The sequence below is a fragment of the Somniosus microcephalus genome, chromosome 4, assembly GCF_052327205.1.
Source record: "Somniosus microcephalus isolate GS21.2 chromosome 4, FLI_Smic_1.0, whole genome shotgun sequence".
Classification (NCBI taxonomy): Eukaryota; Metazoa; Chordata; class Chondrichthyes; order Squaliformes; family Somniosidae; genus Somniosus; species Somniosus microcephalus.
Window position 1 is genome coordinate 44,230,873 of NC_140990.1, and position 25,116 is coordinate 44,255,988.

Here is a 25,116-nt window from a genome sequence, read left to right on the forward strand (position 1 = left end):
AACATCTGTGGTTGGCAAAATGTTGGAGTCCATTATTAAGGAAACAGTAACAGAGCATTTGGATAAACATAATTTAATAGGACAGAGTAAGCATGGTTTTATGAAGGGGAAGTCATTTTTGACAAATTTGCTCGAATTCTTTGAGGATGTAACATACAGGGTGGATAAAGGGGAACCAGTGGATGTAGTGTATTTGGACTTCCAAAAGGCATTTGACAAGGTTCCACACAAAAGATTACTGATCAAGATAAGAAATCACGGGATTGGGGGTAATATACTGGCATGGGTGGAAGATTGGCTATCTAACAGAAAACGAAGAGTTGGGATAAATGGTTCATTCTCGGGCTGGCAATCAGTAACTAGTGGTGTTCCGCAGGGGTCAGTGCTGGGACCCCAACTCTTTACAATCTATATTAACGATTTGGAGGAAGGGACTGAGTGCAACATATCCAAGTTTGCCGACGATACAAAGATGGGAGGGAAAGCAGTGAGCAAGGAGGACATAAAAAACCTGCAAAAGGACATAGACAGGCTAAGTGAGTGGGCAGAGATTTGGCAGATGCAATATAATGTTGGAAAGTGTGAGGTTATGCACTTTGGCAGAAAAAATCAAAGAGCAAGTTGTTATCTAAATGGAAACTGGAAAGTGCTACAGTACAAAGGGATCTGAGGGTCCTCGTGCATGAAACAAAAAAAGTTAGTATGCAGGTGCAGCAGGTGATCAGGAAGGCCAATGGAATCTTGGCTTTCATTGCGAGGGGGATGGAGTATAAAAACAGGGAAGTCTTGCTGCAGTTATACAGGGTATTGGTGAGGCCACACCTGGAATACTGCGTGCAGTTTTGGTTTCCATATTTAAGAAAAGATATACTTGCTCTCGAGGCGGTTCAGAGAAGGTTCACTCGGTTGATTCCGGAGATGAGGGGTTTGACGTATTGATAATTCTGATTCTTTTACCCTCAGTCTGGTTCAGCAATCACTGAGTCGAATACAGCTGGAGAGTTCAACAGATTTATTACCCGCGGAGTCTTACTCTGGTATATCGGCACCGACTCCTGCAAGAGTCTGACGAGTCCAACAGAGTAAGCAATTTGACATACAGCGTGCTACATATTTATACATGCATTGCGAAAGCATTAACACAGCATACATTCTGCGCCAATCATGAGCTGTACACATATACTTTTAACTTGATCTCCTTGTCTGGCAGTTCGAGCTGGGCAAGCTGCATTTTGTGATTGAGTTACAGCTAAGTAAAGATCCCGTGATGCGGTTAAGATTACTTACTGTCTGTACAATTTTTGCACGCCGCCCTACATTGTTCCTTATCAGCATGGTGGAACATCGTGGGCACCAGCCATTTTAGCAACAAAAGGTCAGGTTAGCTTTTTACTTCTTTGCTGCCTTTACAGTTTCTCGTTTATTCTTCATTGACCTTTGTATTCTCATTCCCTCCTTTTATCATTCTATGATAACCAACCATTATGGGACCCGCTGGTTCTGTCTTGACAGGACAGCATATTCGGTTACGTCTAACCTATTCAGTCGATCAAATTCTTCATCATCATCGTACTTTACTTCATCTTCCACTTCTTTCATTTCACATTCATTGGTCTGTCTTACTATTAACATCTTCGGGGCACCTATTTTCTTCAAAGCTAGCTGCATTTTTCCTAACACACATTTCATGATTGCTAGTCCAACAAAGATACAGACGATTGCAACTGCTAAGTGCATAGCCATATTTATCAACCAGTCAGACCATCCTCCAAATCCCCAGTTTCCCCAGTTACTTGCTTCCTTCATATCATCCATTTGTTCCCTTATCTTAGTGATAAAGCGGGTGATGTTCTCTGTCTGGTCTCGGACTCCCATAATGCATTTACCTTTTACTATTGCACAGACACCATCTTCTCAGGCCAGCAGGTAGTCTAGGGCATATCTATTCTGCATAGTGAATAACCTGAGTTCCGACAATTCTTCAGTGACTGCGTTGAGGGCCCCCATGGTAGCATTACCCAGGATGGTGAGGCCACAGATAAGGTAGTTCCGGTTATTGGCGGCCAAGTAGGCTCCAGTGTAGCCTATAGAGAACAGGCCAGCAAATCCATATCCTATAGAGGTTCCGTGTCCTCCTAGGGATTCAGGATCTTTCCACTTGGAGCAAAACTCTTCCGAGGCTGCCCTGGCTACTATTCTTCGGTGGGGTGTCCATTGGGAGGGGCAAGGTACTGTGGTAGGGATTAAGGTAGCGATGGCTACAGTCCGGGGGGCGGTATCTATTACCATGTAATTAGTAGCTTTTCCTTGGCTCAAGAAAATATAGCCGGGTTTGGTATATATCACGGATATGTTTTTCTGCCTTGTGCTTAAATGGCTCGGGGGAAGGAAATAGTCCAAACCTCGGATCTCAAGAGTATCAGCAGGCTGGGTACCAGCTATTTTTACTAGAATAAAGTTTTCCCCCCTACCTTCAGAGTTGTCCCATTCCCTTCTCCACATAAAACTTGTACTCCTTCGGTTATCGACACACATACGGATTGCTCACATGTGCAGCTACTGGTGTCAGGTCTTACCGTACACTGATGGTGGAGGCAGCGTGTCACCAAGCAGGTGTAGTTCTGTTTAACCCATACTGACCTACAACCATAGCCCGTCCCATTCCAACAATTCTCATAGCCACCAGGGTTCCTGCTTAGTCTCAGGCAATTGGCGGGCGGGGTTAAGGTATAGGGTATTGTTATATTGGTTGTGGGAGGGGGGAGGTGAGTATCTAAAAGAAAGTCCGGGGGAACAATAACCGGGGTTGGGGCAAACACCCCCTCAACAGATATCAGGGGCGGATAACAAACAATTGACTTTGGTGAGTATAGGGCTGCGTGAGTCTGGAGGAATAGGTTACCCGTCGGGGTTTCTTCAGGGAAAGTGTGTTGGAGATCTCGTTTACGTCTTTTTGTGAGGATACCTTCTAACCTAAAATAGCCAAAGCTGCTCATAGGGGGCAGCCCATTTCTCTTCCTTTCCTGATTGAACTTTAGATAACGATTTTGTCTTTTGGTATCTGTAGTTCTACGGCATGGCCTTGCAGTAACAGACTTGGTCACCTGGCGTCGACAAACATAATCAAATTTGCACTCAGTCCAATAGCATGGCAATGTTCCTCTGTGATTGTTTCTCAGCACTAGCGGGCGGTGGGGCTGTCTAAAAAGCCCAATGTAGGTGTCCAAGTTGATCACGTTCCATTTCCCGAACCCGCCTGGGTTATCATCATTGCACAGAAGCACGTCTCCTTGGCATAGATGGTGTACCCGCTTGGGTTGGTCCCGCCGGCATGTTCTCCTTCTGGGCTGTTGAGTTATTCCAGGAGTGAGCAGGACACCGATGGAGTGGATCCACAGTGGCGTCTGCATGGCTGGTCGGCACGGCACGTCTGTTTAAGGAGAGATTTCTTGGAAGAAAGAGAGAGGTTAGTATTCTTTAAGTTTTAGGCATAGCATTACTGACAATTTTACAGTGGTGGAGGTGAACCCAAGCACTCTTTCCCTCTACTTTGGCAGCAGTTGGGGTGGTGAGTAGGACTTGATAGGGTCCTTCCCAACGAGGTTCCAATCCTTTTCTTGTCCAATTCTTGATCAATACATAAGCTCCGGGCTCGATTTTGGACGGACTGGCTATAGGAGGGAGGTCGACGTAGGCAGCGCGTACCCGGGAGTGCAGACTTCTCAATGCCCTGGTTAACGACAAAATATAGTTAGTCATTTCTGCCGGCATGTGGTGAAAGTGGACAGTCTTTGGGACTTCCTGGTTCCACGGGGTTTTGAGAGGTCTGCCATATATGATTTCAGCAGGGCTCAACCTTGCTGCACCAGCCGGGGTAGTACGTATTTGGAACAAGGCCACGGGGAGTAGTTTGAGCCAGGTAGTTCCCGTCTCGGCCTGTAATTTGGCAAGTTTATTTTTCAAGGTCTGATTAGCACGTTCGACCAGTCCAGCGGCCTGTGGCCTGTAGGCACAATGTAGCTGCTGTTGGATGCCCATTTGAGCGCAGAATTCCTTGTTTACCTGACCCACGAAGTGAGGGCCGTTGTCTGAACTTAATCGGTTTGGAATTCCGTACCTGGGAATAATTTCTCTCATTAAAACTTTTACAACAGTGGAGGCTTTGTTATCCGTAGTCGGGTAGGCCTCAATCCACTTACTAAATACATCAACAATAACCAGTACATATTTATAACACTGACACCTTTCCAACTCAATGTAGTCCATCTGGAGGGTCTCAAAAGGACCCGTGGGTAACGGCGTCTTACCCATTTCACAAGGTATGCCTTTTCCCGGGTTATGCTGCTGACAAATGAGGCAGCGACTGCTAATACCTTGAGCCAGAGCTTGTAATCTAGGATGCCACCATGTAGCTAATAACGTCTCACTAGTTGCTCTGGCACCACAATGAGTTGCAAAGTGTATACATTCAATAACCCATAATGCTAGCTCATCTGACATACAAGTTTGCTCGGCAGGGGTGACCCATAGTTTAGACACACAATCGTATGTACAACCGAGCTGTTTCCACAGTCCCTTATCACAGTCAGGAGCGTCCTCTTGTAACTTAATGACGTCTTGGATGGTTGGCATTGGCTTTCCCGAGGGAGACTTGCTTTTATTTGAGCTTTTAGTCTGGCTCATCATTCTAGGCACAACCACTCGTTGTTCCTGGGACGCTTCCTTAGCTTCCTGGTCAGCGCATCTATTCCCTATATCTACTGGGGTTTGTCCTGCTGTGTGTGCGGAGCACTTTATCATGGAGATCTGTTTTGGTAGCATGAGGGCTTGTAGCAAGTCAGATACTAATTTCTGATGGGATATCTGTGTTCCTGCAGAGGTTAGGAACCCTCTGTTTTTCCATAATTATCCGAAATCATGAACCACTCCGAAGGCATATCTCGAGTCTGTATAAACGTTAACCTTTAAGTCCTTTCCTAAGATACAAGCTCGTATTAATGCGAACAGTTCTGCTTGTTGGGCGGAATACGGAAACTCAAAGGCGGCAGACTCCAAAGTTTTACCGTCCTGATCTACGATTGCATATCCAGAAAGTCTTTTCCCAAGGGGACTGACGGACGCACTTCCATCTACATACATGGTTGTGTCAGGACTCTGCATTGGGGCATCAGATAGATCATCCCTGACGGAGGTATCTTCCTTGATTAAAAATAGACAATCATGTCCGGGGTCCGTTTGTTCGAGGGGTGGTTCTGTGAGAAAACATGCTGGGTTGATAGTAGTACAATGCTTAAATTGCAGTTTAGGATTATTCAACAGGTATATCTCGTACTTATTTTGTCGGGCCATAGTGAGGTGCTGAATTTGTAACTGGCCTAATAGTGCAGTTACCGAGTGCGAACTGTTATACTGTAATATCTTGTTGCAAAGTTAGATTGGCAGCCGACTGTAGGCTATTATAGATGGCGGTCAGAATCTGGGTGCATACGGGATGCCCTAGCGCTACTGGATCTAACTTCGAGGAGTAGTAAGCCACCGGCCTATGCTTGTCCCCATGTTTTTGAGTTAAGACAGCAGTCAAACAATCAGTGAGGATAGTGCAGTATAGCTGGAAGGGCCTGTCATACAGGGGTCTCCCAAACGCTGGTGCTTGTGACAATGCTTCCTTTAGGTTTTCAAACGCTCTCAGGGCGACAGGGTCTAGCTGAAACTCGCCCTCCATACTGGTGTATGGTGTCAGTCGTTTGGTTTCCAGAGCGATGTTGGGTATCCATTGTCTACAGTAGTTTACCATCCCCATCCATTGCCTCACTTGTTTCGCATTACGGGGTACGGGGAACTGACAGATTGGCTCAATCCTGCTTCTCTCTAGACTCCGCTCGGTTGCTGAGAGCATGAGGCCGAGGAACTTAACTTTCTGTTGAGCCACTAGTACCTTTGATTGAGATACTACGTACCCTAGTGAGGATAGGTGATTAAGCAACTGGGCAGTGTCTTCCCGGTTACTTTGTTCGTCAGGGCTAGCTATTAGCAAATCGTCCACGTATTGGACCAGAGCGGAACCATGTTTTAAGGTCAAAGTCTGCAACTGTCCTTGTAGGCACCTAGAGAATAATGTTGGAGAGTTTACAAAACCTTGCGGCAGTCGGGTCCACGTATACTGTTGTCCATTATAAGTAAAGGCAAAGAGGTACTGGCTTGCCGGTTCCAGTGGCAAGGCGAAGAAGGCGTGTTGGAGATCAACTACTGCAAAGATTTTCGCTTGTGCAGGGACCTGGGCCAGAATGTGAGCTGGATTAGGTACCAGTGCATGAAGCGGTTGTACAATAGCATTGATTGATCGTAAGTCCTGTACTAGTCTGCACTGGTTTGGCTTTCCTGGTTTTGGAACTGCAAGTATGGGCGTGTTGCACGGGGACTGGCATTTAATCAGGATTCCTTGTTTCAGTAGTCCCGTGATCAGTTTATCAATGCTGGGTATCGCTTGTTGTTTCAGCGGATACTGTCGTATGGAGGGTAGTACAACATTTTCCTGTAGGGCGATTTGGATGGGAGTCATTTTAACGCATCCTGCCTGTGTGGGGTCTTCTATCACACTTGCGGATTGACGTATTCCGGTACCTCATTCCCAACATGGTGGTGCAACTGTGTCAAGACTACCTTTGGTTCTTGGTAGAACAGGATAGTTCGACCGCCTGACAGGGCCTGCTCCTGCCGGTCATCTGGGTTAGCTTGTTCAACTGCCTGTTTTACCATGGGTCCCAGATCTTTCGCACGGTAGGGGGCGTTCACTTCCCGGGTGAGGTGTGGGGCTACAGTTAGGGGTTGCTTCCACAATTCTGAGGGAACCTCAACATATTCTGCTGTCCCCTCCGGTCCCGTAACTATGGCTCGGAGAACAACATCCCACTAAGTCCCTTCTTAAGCTTGGTAAAAATTCTCCAACTCCTTATCTTTTCCACTTCGATCATAAGCTAGGGTTACATGAGATGGGGGTTCATCCTTTAAGTCCAGAGTCCACCATTGTGGGGTGATAGAGACGTAACATTGTCTTTTAGGGGCCCATGGTTTCACAGTTATTCCTTCGTTCCCACACTCAAGTCTTAATTGAAATGCACATAACAGGTCTCTGGCCATGAGATTGCAATCCAGCCCATTTGTGATTACGAATTGGTGTTTTACGGACTCATTTCGAAATGCTACTTCAACTGGTTCTGATATCGGGTACTGGCACACTTGTCCTTGGAATCCGGACAGGCTTTGTGTCTCCCCGGATTTAGGGAGATTGAGCTCCGATTGGACGGATGACATAGATGCTCCGGTGTCTACCAGAAACGTATGCCAGTTCCCTCCAATCAGTAGTGATAGAATGGGTTCCTTGTCCGACTGGAACCCGTTCACCACGAGGTTGGCCAGTCAGTACTGGGGAAACGGATTATTCTGGGAGAAGTCTGTATATCTTCCTCGTCCCCGATTTCCCTGCCAACCTCCCCGTTGTCCTTGCATATGGCCCCCTCTTCCTTGTCTTTGGGAGGGACATTCCTTGCTCCAGTGGCCTTGCTGACCACAGTTGAAACAGGCATCTGACCCTGCTTGCCTCCCTCCTCTTCCTCTACCGCCGAAATTTTGTCTCGGGGGAGCGTAGGGTGGGCCATGATATCCGTACCCTTGTCCATCAACCCACCCTGGGACACAGTACTGGGGCTCCGTCTGATATCCTATCACATCTTGGGTGGGCTTTGGCTCTTCCTTTTTCATCACATACTCAGTCTTGACTTTGACCTGGGGCTGACTCTCCTGATTCTTACTCTCTTTCCAATAATATTTCACTGCCCTGGCCATCTGGCTGGGACTATTCTCTGACCAGTCCATATTGTTAGTCTTAATTGCTTCAGGCACCGAGGTTGGTAGACAATTTATCAGAATAGCACAGTATTGCGGCGAGTTTGCTCCGTTCTGGTAATTAGCATCTCCTGACTGACTCCGATATACCTCAGAGAATCTCTCTAGAAATTCCTCTGCTCCCTCGCCCTTTCGTGGTTTAGTATCCAACACCTTGGATATGTCAATCGGCTTCTGTAGGGTGGTGGTTAAAGCAGTGAGTATGGCACGTTCACGAGCATCTCTCTGTGCATGTTGATTCTCTAATGTGGCATGGTCCGCAAAGCCTAGGTTAACCAAGAACCTTGCATGTTCAGCGGGAGTCAAGACCTGCTGTACTAACGCCCATAAGTCTCTTGATTCAGCATTATAGACGAGTATAGTAGTCCGGAGGAAGTCTACAAACGAGGTGGGGGATTTCTTCCTATCTGGCATCCCGGTTAAGATAGCCATTATCTCGTTAGGTATCTACTACCCCTGGAAACCTATGGTCCGGGGGTTACCGGCGGCCACTGGATTAGCCGCGTTAAAGGCAGGGTTAGGCATTTGTCTCACCGGCAACTGCCGGGGTGTCGGTTTATGTCTGGCGGGTCTCTCGGTATCGGATTCTGATTCCAGGGATGACAAGTCGTCTCCTGAATCCCCACTGTCAATGTCACTATGGTCCCGGCACTCTAAAAGGGACCTTAAATCCTTGAGGGTACTCTGGCTCTGACTCTCTAGTCTCTGACTTTGAATCATCTGCCTTTGATTTCTCCGTTTTCGTGACCTTGATGGACTGGGTTGGGGTGGGGAGGGTGGCGTCGGGGGCTGATTATTCTTAGTCCTGAGTCGGGTGTAAAAAGCAACAGGGTCAGTATACTGGGGACCCGGCTGTTGGTCTCCCATCTGGACCGGCGGGGGATTATTCACTTGAACCGTGACTGACGGCGGCGGGGAAACGGCACTGGCAGATACTTGAGGTGTCGGCGCGGGGGTTTGTACAGTTGGTACGGGTGCCGCCAGGGGATAAATGTTAACGTACGGGGGGGGGGGGGGGGTGCATGGGGAACAACATGAGCCCTGTGATTCCATTCTTCCAAATCATCATCTCCCTCTGTTAAGGCAAGGCCAGCCATTGGATTACGTAATCCACTCTTATCAGTCTTTCCAGACTCGCCCATGGTCTTTTCAGACTCCTGTTTCGAGCATTTCTCATGAGCGCATTCCTTTTTCAGTACCTCTACTGGTTTGACTACCCCTCCTTCGGTAAGTCCTATTCCAAATTTTAAGGCATTATCCTGCCAACTTGCTAACAAGGAAGTTTCTTTTAGTTCCTGACAGTACTGTCTCCATAGGACAATTAGCTCTTTGGCAGTGGTACCCCTGTTACTTCTCCAAATTAGTTCTTGAGCCTTTTTAGCGGCATCTAGGTTCTTAGTTCCTCCTAGTGGCCATTGATCACTTCCTAATTTCTTATTTAATCCTCCCGACAACTGTCTGAGTTGCTTTGCTTTGTCAGGATGTTGTTCACAAAGGGTCTGTAAGGCGCTACCCGATTCTTACTCCCCTTGTGAACTTTACACAGTCGCATTTTAAACTTGTTCAGAGCCTAGGCGTGCCAAGTGATATACAAGGTCGACGCTTTACCTGACACAAGTGCTTATTTCTAAGTTTACACAGTTCCTAGTTATTTCCTCAGTACGTATACTGCCCCTCAGTGATATCCGATCACTGACCTAATCACCTATCTCTTCCAATATTCGCCAGACTGACCTGGATCTCGGCGGGACACCACACGGGAGCTAGCGATTGGCCGACTCGTCGTCGGACTGGCGGAATTGGAGGAAAACCGAGGTAGTAAGAGAAAACTACTTACATCGGGGGCCCATTTCCTCCTTCCATGTCCGAGACGATTCAGCTCTTAATTCGCGAACTCTCGGTGACTGTCCGTTGAGATCCCACTTCTGACACCAAGTGATGGAACGGATTCTTTTACCCTCAGTCTGGTTCAGCAATCACTGAGTCGAATACAGCTGGAGAGTTCAACAGATTTATTACCCACGGAGTCTTACTCTGGTATATCGGCACCGACTCCTGCAAGAGTCTGACGAGTCCAACAGAGTAAGCAATTTGACATACAGCGTGCTACATATTTATACATGCATTGCGAAAGCATTAACACAGCATACATTCTGCGCCAATCAGGAGCTGTACACATATACTTTTAACTTGATTTCCTTGTCTGGCAGTTCGAGCTGGGCAAGCTGCATTTTGTGATTGAGTTACAGCTAAGTAAAGATCCCGTGATGCGGTTAAGATTACTTACTGTCTGTACAATTTTTTGCACGCTGCCCTACATTGTTCTTTATCAGCATGGTACAACATCGTGGGCACCAGCCATTTTAGCAACTAAAGGTCAGGTTAGCTTTTTACTTCTTTGCTGCCTTTACAGTTTCTCGTTTATTCTTCATTGACCTTTGTATTCTCAGTATGAGGAAAGGTTGAGTAGGTTGGGACTCTACTCATTGGAGTTCAGAAGAATGAGAGGCGATCTTATTGAAACATATAAGATTGTGAGGGGGCTTGATCGGGTGGATGCGGGGAGGATGTTTCCACTGATGGGTGAGACTAGAACTAGGGGGCATAATCTAAGAATAAGGGGCTGCCCTTCCAAAACTGAGATGAGGAGAAACTTCTTCACTCAAGAGGGCAGTAAATCTATGGAATTTGCTACCCCAGAGAGCTGCGGAAGCTGCAACATTAAATAAATTTAAAATCGAGATCGACAGTTTCCTAGCAGATAAGGGAATTAGGGGTTATGGGGAGAGGGCAGGGAAGTGGACGCGAGTCTAGATTCGGATCAGCCATGATCCTATTGAATGGCGGAGCAGGCCCGAGGGGCCGTATGGCCTACTTCTGCTCCTACTTCTTATGTTCTTATTATGGTAAAATAGATAAGGGAGAACCAGTGGATGTGGTGTATTTGGACTTTCAGAAGGCTTTCGATCAGGTCCTGCATAAGAGATTAGCGTGTAAAGTTAAAGCACACGGGATTGGGGGTAAGGTACTGACTTGGATAGAGAACTGGTTGGCAGACAGGAAGCAAAGAGTTGGAGTAAACGGGTCTTTTTCCGAGTGGCAGGCAATGACTAGTGGGGTACCGCAGGGATCGGTGCTAGGACCCCAGCTATTCACAATATATATTAATGATCTAGACGAGGGAACTAGATGTAATATCTCCAAGTTTGCAGACGACACAAAGCTGGGTGGGCGTGTGTGCTGTGAGGATGATGCCGAGAAACTCCAGTATGAGTTGGACAGGTTGGGTGATTATACTGCATCTGCCATGCATCTGCCCAATGTGGATAAATGCGAGGTTATCCACTTTGGTGGCAAAAACAGGAAGGCAGATTATTATCTGAACGGCAATAGATTGGGAGAAGGGGAAGTGCAACGAGACCTGGGTGTCCTTGTGCACCAGTCGCTGAAGGTAAGCATGCAGGTGCAGCAGGCGGTTAAGATGGCAAATGGTATGTTGGCCTTCGTAGCGAGAGGGTTTGAGTACAGGAACAAGGATGTCTTGCTGCAGTTGTACAGGGCCTTGGCGAGACCACACCTTGAGTATTGTGTGCAGTTTTGGTCGCCTTATCTGAGGAAGGATGTTCTTGCTATGGAGGGAGTGCAGCGAAGATTCACCAGGCTGATACCTAGGATGGCAGGAATGATGTTTGAGGAGAGATTGGGTCGATTGGGCTTATACTCACTGGAGTTTAGAAGAATGAGAGGGGATCTCATTGAAACTTATAAAATTCTAACAGGACTAGACAGACTAGATGCAGGAAGGATGTTGCCGATGGCGGGGCAGTCCAGTACCAGGGGTCACAGTCTAAGGATAAGGGGTAGGCCATTTACGACATAGATGAGGAGGAATTTCTTCGCCCAGAGAGTGGTGAACCTGTGGAATTCTCTACCACAGAAGGCAGTAGAGGCCAATACATTAAATATATTCAAGAAGGAGTTGGATATATTTCTTAAGGCTAAAGGGATCAAGGGGTATGGGGAGAAAGCAGAGACAGGGTACTGAATTTGGATGATCAGCCATGATCTCATTGAATGGCGGAGCAGGCTCGAGGGGCCGAATGGCCTACTCCTGCTCCTATCTTCTATGTTTATGTATTCAATTTCCCGGTAACTCTAATACCGGATATAAAAGAGGAGAGAGCTGTTTAATTCAAAGAGTCTCCTTGGAGATTCTCTGAGTGAAGGAACTGGTCAGCTTGAAATTCGAATCAGTAAAATCAGTGAGAAATTTCCAATTAGCAGATTTTGACCATAGAATCAATGGTTACAGCACAGAAGGAGGCCATTCGGCCCGTCGAGCCCGTGCCGAAACAGTGTAGCTCATCAGGACGGGGATTGAACCCGCGACATTGGCGTTATTAGCACCATGCTCGAACCATCTGAGCAAACTGACCAATATCAACTCCCACAGGGATGGGGAATTCTAGAGTAAGAAGGTCACGCTTTGAAAGGTATTAAAGTATTCGAGGGGCCCTTACATTTGGGATCTTTCTTTATTTTGTCCACTCGAGGAGTTAGATAACAGACTTCCTCCTGTGAATGCAGAGTTGGATTATTGGGCTGTGATGTGTTTCCTTGTTGATCTTCTGTTAAATACATTTCCTGAGTTAATTTAAATATAAACCAGAAATAACAACAGAAAATGGTGGAAAAACTCAGCAGGCCAGGCAACATCCGTGGAGAGAAATTTGAGTTGACGTTTCGGGTCGAAACCCTTTTTCAAAACTGGAAAGGAAATAAAATAGATCGAAGGCAAGGCTGCGATAGAACAAAAGAAGTAAAAGAGACATTAAGAGGTATTCAAAACCAGACGAGATGGTGATAGGACAGAGGAGACAAAAGACGGCTGAGATTAGGTGTGAAGTGTACTGGCAGGATGAGAGACAGCTGCCATGTGGGAGAGAGAAAAAAAAAGGTGGGGGGAAAGGAAGACCCAAAACAAAGGGGTGGAAAAAATATAAGTAAAAATGTAATAGGGGCCGAGGTTATGATCTGAAATTGTTGAACTCGATATTGAGTCCGGAAGGCTGCAAGGTGCCTAATCGGAAGATGAGTGCTGTTCCTCGAGTTTACGTTGAGCTTCCACGGAACAATGCAAGAGGCCAAGGACGGTGAGGTCCGAGTGGGAATGGAGTGGTGAATTAAAATGACAGGCGACCGGAAGCTCGGGGTCACCCTTACGGACTGAATGGAGGTGTTCCGCAAAGCGGTCACCCAATCTGCGTTTGGTCTCCCCAATGTAGAGGAGACCGCATCGTGAGCAGCGAATACAGTATACTAGATTGCAAGAAGTACAAGTAAATCGCTGTTTCACCTGGAAGGGTGTTTGGGGCCCTGGACAGTGGGAAGGGGGGAGGTATAGGGGCAGGTGTTACATCTCCTGCCTATTGTAAATATAAACCAGGTTCTGAAGTGTGATGCTCTATTCACACATCGAAGGTGAGAGAGATGCTCTGGGGCACATGCTAAGTCTTCAGTTATTTTCCATTACAGGCAAAATGCAGAGCGGTCCAGTAGCACATGGCACTTTAACAGAGTCTCATCGACCTACAGTATAGAGCTGGAGGATTGGTCCGTGATCTGTTTACTTGTTCATCTCTTGTTCAATACATTTGCTGAGTTAATTTAAATTGAAAACCAGGTTCTGAGGCGTGATGCTCTATTCACACATCGAAGGTGAGAGAGATGCTGTGGGGCACACACTAAGTCCAGTAGCTGAAAGTGATTAACAGACTGGGTTTTGTGTTTAGTGATCCCGGGCGTGTTACCGATACCTTCCCTGGATACCAAGGCTAGGAGAGGCACTCTGGAAGGTTTGGGGAGCTGGGACTTGTCCATGAGAGTAACTGAAGGTATGAGGACTGAAATAATCTAGAGATAGAAAGGAGAAAAGGCCCAAATCTGCAGCAGTCGGTATCAGGACATCAATTAGTCTCCTGTTATCTTGGAGACATCAAGGACTCGACACACTGTGTATTTGAAACAAAGCTGATTTATTTGGCATATATCCAAAAGATTAAACTCCAGCCCAGTTGGGGAGTTATTAACATCAGAAACAAACCCCAACTATCAGAATGAACATGGTTCAGTCCTGAATGTGATTAACAGCAGCAATAACAGCAGAATCCAACCCCTGCAGTCACTTGTGAACTCGCTGGTGTTTCAGTAGGCTGGATGACTGAGTGAATCTCTTTCCACACACGGTGCAGGTGAACGGCCTCTCCCCAGTGTGAACTCGCTGGTGTGTCAGCAGTCCATTTTTCCTTTTAAAGGTCTTCTCACAGTCAGAACATTTAAATAGTCTCTTATCAGTGTGAACAATTTGGTGTGAAGTGAGGTTGGCTGATGAAGTGAATCCCTTCCCACACACGGAGCAGGTGAACGGCCTCTCCCCGGTGTGAACTCGTTGGTGTGTCAGCAGATCCCTTTTGCTTTTGAAGCTCTTCTCACAGTCAGAACATTTAAATAGTCTCTTATCAGTGTGAACAATTTGGTGTGAAGTGAGGTTGGCAGACTCTGTGAATCCCTTCCCACACACGGAGCAGGTGAACGGTCTCTCCCCAGTGTGAACTCGCTGGTGTCTCAGCAGGTGGGATGAATTAGTGAATCCCTTCCCACACACGAAGCAGGTGAACGGCCTCTCCCCAGTGTGACTGCGCCGATGAATTTCCAGCTCAGATGGGCAAGAGTATCCCTTCCCACAGTCCCCACATTTCCACAGTTTCTCTGTGATGCAGGTGTCCTTGTGTCTCGCCAGGTTGGACAATCGGTTGAATCCTCGTCTACACACAGAACACATATATGGTTACTCCCCGCTGTGAAAACTTTCCTCATATAACAGATTCTACAAACAAATACTAATTATGATATTCATACAATATTATAGTTGTGCAGTAAAGTTCTTCTGACAGCCAGTGTCCACCAACTGAGCAGACCGATAGTGAGCAGATCTGGGAGGCACCGCAAGATGTTCCACCTTGACTGCAGCAGTCAGTTTTCTTATCCCCGGGGTTCGGACTCTCAACCAAGCTGCTAACTGCCCCTCTATTCAGGCCCGAAAAGTAGAGCCTGCGTGATTCTTGTTACATCTGTGAATCAGATCATCCTGCTGAAGGAAAGTTACAGAACAAACAACCTCAAACTAAACTTACAATTAATGAACTAACAAAGGGCCTCCATCGAACTGCAAGGAATATTGGGAGTAGAGGCCAATTCATTAAATATATTGAAGAAGGAGTTGGATATATTTCTTAAGGCTAAAAGGATCAAGGGGTATGGGGAGAAGGCAGGGACCGGGTACTGAATTTGGATGATCAGCCATGATCTCATTGAATGGCGGAGCAGGCTCGAGGGGTCAAATGGCCTACTCCTGCTCCTATCTTCTATGTTTCTATGTAACAGAAAATGCTGGAAACATTCAGCAGGTCATGTGTATATGAAATAAAGAAAATCTGTCTTGTGTTTAGAATTTCATTCAAAATCTAATTTAATTGTGACAATATTTTCATTTTAATTCCGGACTTCTAAAACCCCCTTTCCCACACTCGGTCCCTCCCTATAAACTGTCCCTGTGTAATATTTCTCAGTTTAGGTGAAGGACGCTCCCTGACCAGTCTGCATTTCTCCTCCATTTACAGACACTCCCTGACTAGTCTCCACTTCTTCTTCATTTACAGACGCTCCCTGACCAGCCACCATTTCTCCTCCATTTACAGACGCTCCCTAACTCACTTCCTGTCTGTCCCGGAGTTTGGCGCTTTGTTGAGATTCGGGCCGGAGTGAAACGGGATCCCGCGGGTGGGGGCGGATAATGTTCACTGCTCTTATAATCGGGCCTGGGGCCGCACTCGGGGTGTGTGAAGCCCGCGTCCCCCCCTCGGGGTATGTGAAGCCCGCGTCCCCCCGGGGTTCATTAACCCGCCTCCCTCTGACCTGCTGCAGCCTCGCCAGCCGCACATGCTCAGCTCACACTGCCCAACAATCAGCCTCTCCCGCGCATGCTCAGCTCACACTGCCCAACAATCAGCCTCTCTCGCGCATGCTCAGCTCACCTTCTGTTGTTCAGGTTCAAAGATCAAGCCCCGCCCCTCATACACTCCGATTGGTTGGAGGACCAGCCGCCCGCTCGGTCCTCCAGCCCCGCCCCGCTCTTCCTATTGGTCCGGAGCTACCGTCAATGACCCGGGCAGTGTGAGCTGGGCATGCGCGGACCTTGGCAGCAGCCGCTGACACATCAGGTGAGAGAGCTCAGGGAGCGGGTTAATGAACCCCGGGGGGACGCGGGCCACTCACACCCCGAGCTCAGGGAGCGGGTTCATGAACCCCGGGGGGACGCGGGCCGCTCACACCCCGAGCTCAGGGAGCGGGTTCATGAACCCCGGGGGGACGCGGGCCGCTCATACCCCGAGCTCAGGGAGCGGGTTCATGAACCCCGGGGGGACGCGGGACGCTCACACCCCGAGTGCGGCCCCAGGCCCCATTATTAAAACACTCAACATTATCCGCTTCACAAACACCTGGGGTGGGCCTCAGGCCCCGAACAAGAGCCTCTGGGCCAGGCGTTTGCTCCGAGCAGGGCGGCAGCTGCGGGGCTTTCTCCCGGTGACAGGCCTGGGGTAACGGCCACCATCTTGAGAGGCTCAGGGGGCAGCAGGGCGCATGCACGGCCCCTTGGCCAGGAACCAGGAGGAGAGAATCTTGTCCATTTCTATCCTGGACTCACAGTGATGGCTTTTGTAAACTCCTTTTACAGGCTGTGAGAAGGGCAGCATTTACACACCGCAAACTCACACCAGCAACAACTTACCTTTATATAGCACCTTTAAAGCGTCACAGTAGCACAGTCAGACAATAATCAACAAACACACATACTTTGTTTTTGGTCCAGTTCACTGACACAAGGTTCCTTCACAACTGTAACAATTTTATTACGGTTGCTGTGAAGGCTGCGCTCACTCTGCTCGTACACCTGGGGCCCGATTTTGTGGATTGTGTGGGAAATGGTCGGGTTTCCCCGAATGTGGGGTTCTGACACACAAAAACATGTGTCAGGCAGCTCCACGCAATTTTCCCTCAAGTGGCCAATTAATTCCCAGCATGTGGGCAGCCTTGCTAATTGTCCATTTCTACTCAGAAAGCCCCATAGTATGATGTCATCATTCGTGGTGCTTTCAAGGTCCACAGCAAGCACTGCATCCTCTGAAGGCTTCCAAACGAACCATACAGGATGGCAGAGGAGCCTGCAGCAGCTGTGGCCAGTGCCAGACCCCGACCTGCCTCCAAATTCAACGAGGCTTCACTGCAGGCATTATTGGATGGGGTTAGGGCCCACAGGGCGGTCCTCTTCCCTAAGTCAGGGAGGAAGAGGCCTCCCACTGAGACCAATGCTGCATGGATGCAGCTGTCAGCAGATGCCAACTCACTGGGAGTCACCAGAAGAACCTTGGCATTACATCTGTAACTCCTTCCTTTACTCCCCCACAGTACCATCCAGAGCCCCCGTCCTCACTGTGGAGGAGGAAGAGGCTGTGCAGCCAGACTCCTCAGAGGAAGCTCCAACCTCTGAGGGCGCAGCGCACCCAGCACCAGCGCAGACACTCACACCTCGGGGGGACCTTCGGGACATAGAGTAGTGTTGTCACCTGGTGTTTCACAGCTCACAAGTGAGCCTCAGCAGATTCTGGAGACAGGGACAGCAGTGGAGAGTCCTCGTCGGAGGGCGCAGGACTCTGCCAGCTCAGCTCAGCTGCGCTGCATGTCGACCCTCTGCCTCTGGGTCCATCCGCAAGAGAAGTGATGGATCTCCATGCACAGATGCAGGAGTCTCTGGCAGGTTTTGTCTCCAGGGTCGCTGCGAGTGTGGAGCGAATGGAGGAGTCCATAGCGACCATGAGCAGAGCCTTTGTGGAGTCATTGGCGCATGAACGCATCACCATGGAAAGGTTGGCAACCTCCATGGAGGAGATAACTCGCCAGGGTACGGAAAACATGGTGAGTACTCATAAGAGAACGACATCTCTTGAGGAGCGTTGGCCATCTATTGAACAGAGAAACCAGACCTTCATGGAAGTCCTTCTGAGTAGGACTGCCAGTGCAGATACGGGTCCCCATGGCCCCCTAAAGTGCAACAAGGTGCTCTCAACACACTTCCAAGCGCTGGCCCCTTCTGGCCTGTGCAGCTTCAGGTGAGTGAGCAGCAGCCTGGTGCTCCTGGTGCTCATCATGCTGTTCCTGTTTCTGCTGCTGCCGCCTCTGCTGCTGGAGATCCTCTAATGGCAAGAAGGGAAGGAAAAAAAGGCGTCCCATGCATCTCGTAGATGCCTCCGCTGAGGAAGCGCTGAGTGAGGGTGGCGAGAGCGGCTTCCCAGAAGATCACATTGGAGAAGTGTGTGAGGCTCCAACCTTCCACAGCTGTGCCTAAGCCTTGAAGAAGTAGCCCCAAACCTGCAACAACAAGGTCCTTCAACATACAAATGCTGTCCCTTTAAATCGCAGCTTCTCCGATTGACCTGCAGCTGACAGCAAGCAAGCCGGCAAGCTTCACGCCAGGTTTCATCAGCGGGGTTCCCCGCAGGCGTGTTTGATGTGGGGAAAGCCCCAAAATCGCAACGGCCCCTGAAAATCGACTTAAACAAGGTAATAATTGCTCATTAGTGTTCCGACGGCCAGTCCCGCCAGCGGCGGGCGGGACTGAAGTGGGTCGCGGAGAAACGGCGGTCCGAAAGTCGGACGGGGTGGGGAATCAGGTGTGTGGGGTCGCGACCCCCCCTTTTTGGCAATTTTCGGCCCCTGGCCGCCTGAAAAGCCGCCCGACGGCTGGCAGAAAATCGGGGCCCTGGTCTCCAAAGGAGGCAAAACAGGACTAATGCTGCCGAGCTCAACTCTTTTTGATCAGAAAATATCAACTGTTTCGCCTCGCCAGGAAATGCACAGAAGAGGCAGCAGTGCTCATTGGCTGCCCAGGAAAGTCCTATTTAGATTAAACTCCTTCACCCAGAGAGTGCTGAGAATGGAACTTGCTGCCACAGGGAGTAGTTGAGGTGAAGAGCAGGGATGTATTTAAGGGGAAGCTGGATTAACACATGGGAGAATGGGATAGAAGGAGATGCTGATAGGGTGAGATGAAGAGAGATGGGAGGAGGCTCGTGTGGAGCATAAACACCACATGGACCAGTTGGCCGAATGGCCTGTTTCTGTGCTGTACAATCTGGGTAATTCTATGTAATGAGAGGAAAGAATGTTCCACAGAAACTAGAATTATCTGTTCTGCATTTTAATCCTGAACTTACAGTGATTACTTTTGTAAACTGCTTTTACAGGTAATATCATCGGCCTCTGAATGTGGAAGGAGAAATGTTTGTCTGTCTGTGGGAAAAGATTTCAAACATCAGTGTGACTGGAAAAGCACCGAGACACACACACACCCGAGTGAGAGTGTTCCAGTGCAATGACTGTGGAAAGAGCTTTAACCAGTTACACAGCCTGAAAAAACATTGCACCGTTCACAGAGGGGAGAAACTGTACACGTGTTCTGTGTGTGGACAAGGCTTCAACCGATCGTCCAACCTGGAGAGACACAAGGACACCGGCACCATGGAGAAACCCTGGAAATGTGGGGACTGTGGGAAGGGATTCAATTACCCGTCTGAGCTGGAAATTCATCAACGCAGTCACACTGGGGAGAGACCGTTCACCTGCTCCGTGTGTGGGAAGGGATTCACTAACTCCTCCAGCCTCACTGCACACCAACTTGTTCACTCTAATAAGAGACCATTTAAATGTTCTGACTGTGAGAAGAGCTTTAAAAGCAGAAAGCATCTGATGAAGCACCAACGCACTCACACCGGGGTGAGGCCGTTCACCTGTTCCATGTGTGGAAACAGATTCACAAATTCATCCAACCTGCTGACACACCAGCGAATTCACGCTGGGGAGAGGCCGTTCACCTGCTCCGTGTGTGGGAAGGGATTTGCTTCTTCATCCCATCTGATTGAACACCAACTTGTGCACTCTGATGAGAGACTTTTTAACTGTACTGACTGTGAGAAGAGCTTTAAAAGCAGAACTGCTTTGTTGCAACACCATCACACTCACACCCCGCAGACACCATTCACCTGCTCCGTGTGTGGGAAGGGATTCTCTCATTCATCCCACCTGCTGAGACACCAGCGAGTTCACACTGGGGAGAGGCCATTCACCTGCTCCGTGTGTGGGAAGGGATTCACTTGGTCATCCAACCTGCTGAGACACCAGCGAGTTCACAAGTGACTGCAGAGGTTGGATTTTGCTGTTACTGCTGCTGTTAATCACATCCAGGACTGAACCTTGTTCATTCTGACAGTTGGGGTTTGTTTCTGCTGACTTTAATAACTCCTGTAACTGGGCTGGAGTTTAATATTCTGGATAGATGTCAAATAAATCAGCTTTGTGTTAAACACATTGTTGTAGATTTTTGTCTTTCACGTCTGAGTGTTTAGCATCACCTGGCTGGAGCTCAGAAAGGACAATCTGGGGGAGGATCGTACGGCGGGAACAGAACTTCAGCCTGGACACAGTCCTTCAGGGCCACACTGAGAGAGGCAAACGTCACTTTGGCCTTTCTCGTCTCTCTTCACTGACAGCAAAGGCTCCGTGCGGGTTAATCTCGAGGTGTGTGAGAAACGTGCCCCAGCCGCTCTCTGCCATGGTTCAGAGCTCCTAGGCACGGAACAGGAGGCTCCTTTAGGAATGTACCCCAGTGCTTTTGTTTCAATGGCCTTATTAACGTGTGTCGCTACTTTTAGTGATTTGTGTATCTGTATCCCTGGATCCCTCTGCTCCTCCAGCCCATTTAGACTCTTATGGGAAAATTCAGTGATGCCCCCTTTGGGTCGCTAACGTCGCCGGGGCTAATTTTAGCCCCCCGAAAAAGTTAGCGCCCCTGCGCATTAATTTCAGTGGTAGTGCCCCAAGCAGGAGGTGGGGTGCTACTGGAAGCGCTCCGCTCCCTTGAGGTGCTACCAGTGAATTCCGCGGTGCTTCATGCAACAGCGCCACGCCTGTCGGCACATAGCACCGTGCCATAGCAGACCTCCCTCCCTGATTAAAGGGGAGGGGTCTAGCACTGCACACACCGGGGCCCTGCTGGACCACCGGGGAGCGGGGTGTCGGATCAAGAGGAGCGCCGGGCTGAGCGATCACAGCCGACACCCCGAAGAAGAAAGGGGAAGGGGGCAGGTGCTGGCAGTCGGCCAAAATATAAAGTTGCCACCCGACACCTGCCCTTTAAGTGGCGTCGCCACGGCTGCAAGAACGACCCTTGACCCTGTCGGACATATCTTCCGGCGATAGGTCAGGGATCGCAACCCAAGGTTGTAGCTGGCGCGCTGCACATGGCGATGATGTCATTGCCGGCGGTGCAGTGCCGCGGGTAGCTACCAACTGCCTGCACCGCTAACCTCCCGCTGAATATCGCAGGAAGCGGAAAGCTCTCCCTTGTTGTCCAAGTAGTGTGTGGCCTCCTTATTCTTCCGACCAAAACACACCACCTCACACTGATCTATCGTGAAATTCATTTGCCAATTACACTCCCATTCTGAAATTTATTAATATCTTCTTGCATTTTGTCTTCCTCAGTATTAACTCCAGCTCCCAATTTGGTGTCATCAATAAAGTTTGAAATTGTACTTCTAATTTCCGAGTCCAAATCGTTTATGAACAACAGTTGTCCCAGCACCAATCCCTGTGGAACACCACTTCCCACCTTTTGCCAGTCTGATTAGCTACTCTTAACCCCTACTCTCTGTTTTCTGTTTTGTAACCAGCTTGCTATCCATAAACAGTATTTAAGATCGACAAGATGACCAAGGTCAGGCCGTGTGGAGTGAAGGGTCAGGCAGCAGAATGGATGGAAAGCTGGCTACAAAACAGAAATCAGAGGGTTGGAGTTAAGGGAAGTTTGTTGCGATCTTTCCATCCATTCTGCTGCCTGGCCCTTGACTCCACAATGCCTGACCTTGGTCATCTTGTAGACCGTACACACTGCAGACACAGTGCACCAGTGGTGGAGGGGGTGGATATTGAGTCCTGTGGCAGGGGCGCCCCTGACAGGGTTACAGACGTTTCAGCCACCGGAAAAACATAGAGAGCTGAGCTCGGCAGCATTAGTCCTGTTTAGCGTCCTTTGGAGACCAGGTGTACAAGCAGAGTGAGCGCAGCCTTCACAGCAACCAGAATAACATTGTTACAGTTGTGACGGAACTTTGTGTCAGTGCACTGGACCACAAACAAAGCATGTGTGTCAATTATTGTCTGACTGCGCTACTGAGAAACGCCTTGGGATGTTTTAAAAGCGCTATATAAATGCAAGTTGTTGTTGGTGTATAGAGTACTCTGTTTAAAGTTAGTGAAATGATCAATAACCAAGGAAGATCATTTTTTTTGTTTGGTTCTATTAGTTTTCATAGAATCATGGAAACGTACATCGCCAAGGAGGCCATTCGGCCCGTCAGGCCTGTGCTGGCTCTTAGAATGAGCACTCGTGCTTAGTCCCACATCCCTGCTTGTTGTCTGCAACCCTATAAGATCCTAATTCTCAAGTACCCGTCCAACTCCCTTTTAAAATCATTTAAAATCATATCATAATCCTACCGCCTCCCGGAACCGTCTCTTCCGCTTCAGACCAGCGCCACCACTCGCACTGCGCATGCTCAGAGCACCGTCCACTTCCGCGTCTGCGCACTGGGCTCTTGTGGTCATTGGTAGGGCACATTCTGCCGCGCGGGGGATTCTGGGTAAACACGCCATTGGAAGCCGCAATTGGTCAACAGCACATTTTTTTTTTATCATCCCTTCGATATTGGGGCCGGTGGGGTAATCAACAAAATTAATTAATAAATTATACAGAAATCCACATGCCTGGGCCCTCCGCCATCGTGTGAAGTACGCTGGCCGCCGGTTTTCAGTTACCAACTCGGACCTCAGGCCTCGCCCAGTCCGGTTTAATTGCTAAATGTTTACTCACTGTGTTTTCTAACTTCAGTGCAGCCCTGTTATTCAGAGGGAAACTTGCGAGGCCCATTCTTTTGTAAGTCTTACCTGAGAAGCTGTTAATGGCTTTAATAAGCTGGCAGCAATTTTTTTTTCAAGGTGGAAATAGGTGAAAAACGCCACGAGCGATCCATCAAAACACACGGGACAGCGAAGTCCACTTCAGCAGCACACTTGCCACAGGACTCAATATCGATCCCCTCCATCCCTGGTGCACTTTGTCTGTAGTGTGTACGATCTACAAGATGACCAAAGGTCAGGCCGTGTGGAGTCAAGGGCCAAGTAGCATGTTTTGGTGAAAAGATGGCTACAAAACAGAAATCAGAGAGTAAGAGTTAAGGGAAGTTTCTCGGAATGGCAGAAAGTGAGAAGATCCGTGCTGATACCCGTGTTGTTCACCATTATATGGGCTCAAAATTTGGAGGCATGTTGCAGATGATACCAAGTTGGTCCTTGTGGAGACCAGGTCTTCACACCGAGGACACCCTCCATTGTATTGTGCGGCACTACCACTGTGCTAAAGGACATAGACAAACAGCTCAAAACTGGGCAGCCACGAGGCGCTGTGGGCAATCAGCAGTTGCAGAATGTATTCCACCACAAACTGCAACTGGGAAAGTAAGCTGCGAGGAGGACACAAAGAGCCTGCAAAGGGATATAAACAGGTGAGTGGGCAATAAGGTGGCTGATGGAGTATAATGTGAGGAAATGTGAGGTTATTCACTTTGATAGGAAGAATAGAGAAACAGAATATTTTTTAAATGGTGAGAAACTATTAAATGTTGGTGTTCAGAGAGATTTAGTTGTCCTCGTACAGGAAACACAGAAGGTCATGAGGGGTCAGGACAGAGTAGATGGAGAGAAACTGTTCCCATTGGCAGAAGGGTCGAGAACCAGAGGACACAGATTTAAGGTGATTGGCAAAAGAACCAAAGGCGACATGAGGAAAAACTTTTTTACGCAGCAACGGAAGTGGTGGAAGTGGAGACACTCAATGTTTTCAAGGGGAGACTGGATAGGCACTTGAGGGAAATAAACTTGCAGAGCTACGGGGATAGAGCGGGGAATGGGACTGACTGGATTGCTCTACAGAGAGCTGGCACGGACTCGATGGGCTGAATGGCCTCCTTCTGTGCTGTTATGACTCTATGAGTGGTTAGGATCTGGCATGCACTGCCTGAAAGGGTGGTGGAGGCAGATTCAATCACAGCTTTCAATCGGGAATTGGATAAGTACCTGAAAGAAAACAAATTGCAGGGTTACGGGGAAAGGGCGGGGAGTGGGACTAGCTGAGGTGTTCTTGCAGAGAGCCGGCACGGGCTCAATGGGCCAAATGGCCTCCTTCTGTGCTGTAACCATTCTATGATTCTATGAAAGTTAGCATGCAAACAATTAGGAAGGTAAATGGCATGTTGGCCTTTATTGCAGTTACAGTTACATTTAAATAGCATAGCTTCTAACGCAACTATAATATACATTTAAAGGTTATCCAAACCTACAGGTTACCCTAACAGTCCCTCCTGTTGGTCCCTGGTCAGACCTCATCTGATCCAGGTAGGACATACCTAAATCCCTGAATTCTCTACCTGCTGGATTGCCCAGGGATCCAACTGGACTCCTGCAAGTGTCAAATCCATAAATGACATGGTCCTCTTACAGCCTCACCAATGTCCTAGTGATATTGGCTGTGCTTGGGACCCATTCAGCCAGATTGATATTGCATACGTGTCCCACTTTTCCCCAGTCTCTGAAAGTGGCACCTTGGCAACTGACACCGGGGCGTATCCCCTATTTGAGATCATCACCACTTGGGATATCATCCATTTTTGAAAGCAACAGATGCATATACTGATGATAAGGATGAGCGTGGAGGCGATGGCAGCTGCCATTCTACCTATGTCCCACCAGTTAGGCTGTCTTTGGCCCTCTCCTACTGGGCCTATGGCTGAAGCCTCCTGCCTTTTAGCTCCCAGCCTTCTAGCCATTCTTTAGTCAAGTCCACCTCCACTCTTCCTCTTGTGGTGACCTGTTTACTCCGTGCAATGTATTCCATTGTGGTTTTCAAGGCCTGTTCCACCGCCACCCTAGCGGCCCTCCCTGGTGCATCATCCACACTCAACTCGTCATCCCACCATGGGCTGAAGA

General features: G+C 48.6%; 2 protein-coding genes across 11 annotated transcripts; one reads left to right on the top strand and one right to left on the bottom strand.

The window, feature by feature from the left end:
- Positions 1–989: 989 nt before the first annotated feature.
- On the bottom strand, positions 990–22,646 carry LOC147118763 (uncharacterized). 3 transcript variants are annotated; one of them, XM_085984585.1, is made up of 2 exons: positions 22,573–22,646; positions 990–3,448 (listed from the first exon to the last, which is right to left on the bottom strand). In XM_085984585.1, exon 2 carries the CDS (start codon positions 3,408–3,410, stop codon positions 2,448–2,450), a length of 963 nt encoding a protein of 320 aa, XP_085840711.1. In that variant the 5' UTR covers positions 3,411–3,448; positions 22,573–22,646; the 3' UTR covers positions 990–2,447. The 3 variants fall into 3 exon arrangements, 2 of the variants coding, with proteins under 2 accessions (XP_085840711.1, XP_085840712.1); XM_085984586.1 differs by lacking the exons at positions 990–3,448; positions 22,573–22,646 and adding exons at positions 13,235–14,726; positions 22,405–22,565; XR_015077945.1 differs by lacking the exon at positions 990–3,448 and adding an exon at positions 14,641–14,726 and having other exon boundaries at positions 22,573–22,645.
- LOC147118764 (uncharacterized) lies at positions 19,522–20,284 on the top strand. 8 transcript variants are annotated; one of them, XM_085984597.1, is made up of 2 exons: positions 19,522–19,964; positions 20,049–20,284. In XM_085984597.1, the coding sequence occupies exons 1-2, from the start codon at positions 19,537–19,539 to the stop codon at positions 20,209–20,211; spliced, it is 591 nt and encodes a 196-aa protein (XP_085840723.1). In that variant the 5' UTR covers positions 19,522–19,536; the 3' UTR covers positions 20,212–20,284. The 8 variants fall into 8 exon arrangements, with proteins under 8 accessions (XP_085840723.1, XP_085840721.1, XP_085840724.1 ...); XM_085984595.1 differs by having other exon boundaries at positions 19,522–19,695; positions 19,759–20,284; XM_085984598.1 differs by having other exon boundaries at positions 19,522–19,695; positions 19,771–20,284.
- Positions 22,647–25,116: the final 2,470 nt, after the last annotated feature.

What these genes read in the sequence shown, in the direction of transcription:
- LOC147118763 (XM_085984585.1), bottom strand. Translation starts at nt 3,410, where the DNA reads ATGCAGACGCCACTGTGGATCCACTCCATCGGTGTCCTGCTCACTCCT.
- LOC147118764 (XM_085984594.1), top strand. Translation starts at nt 19,537, where the DNA reads ATGGAGAAACCCTGGAAATGTGGGGACTGTGGGAAGGGATTCAATTAC.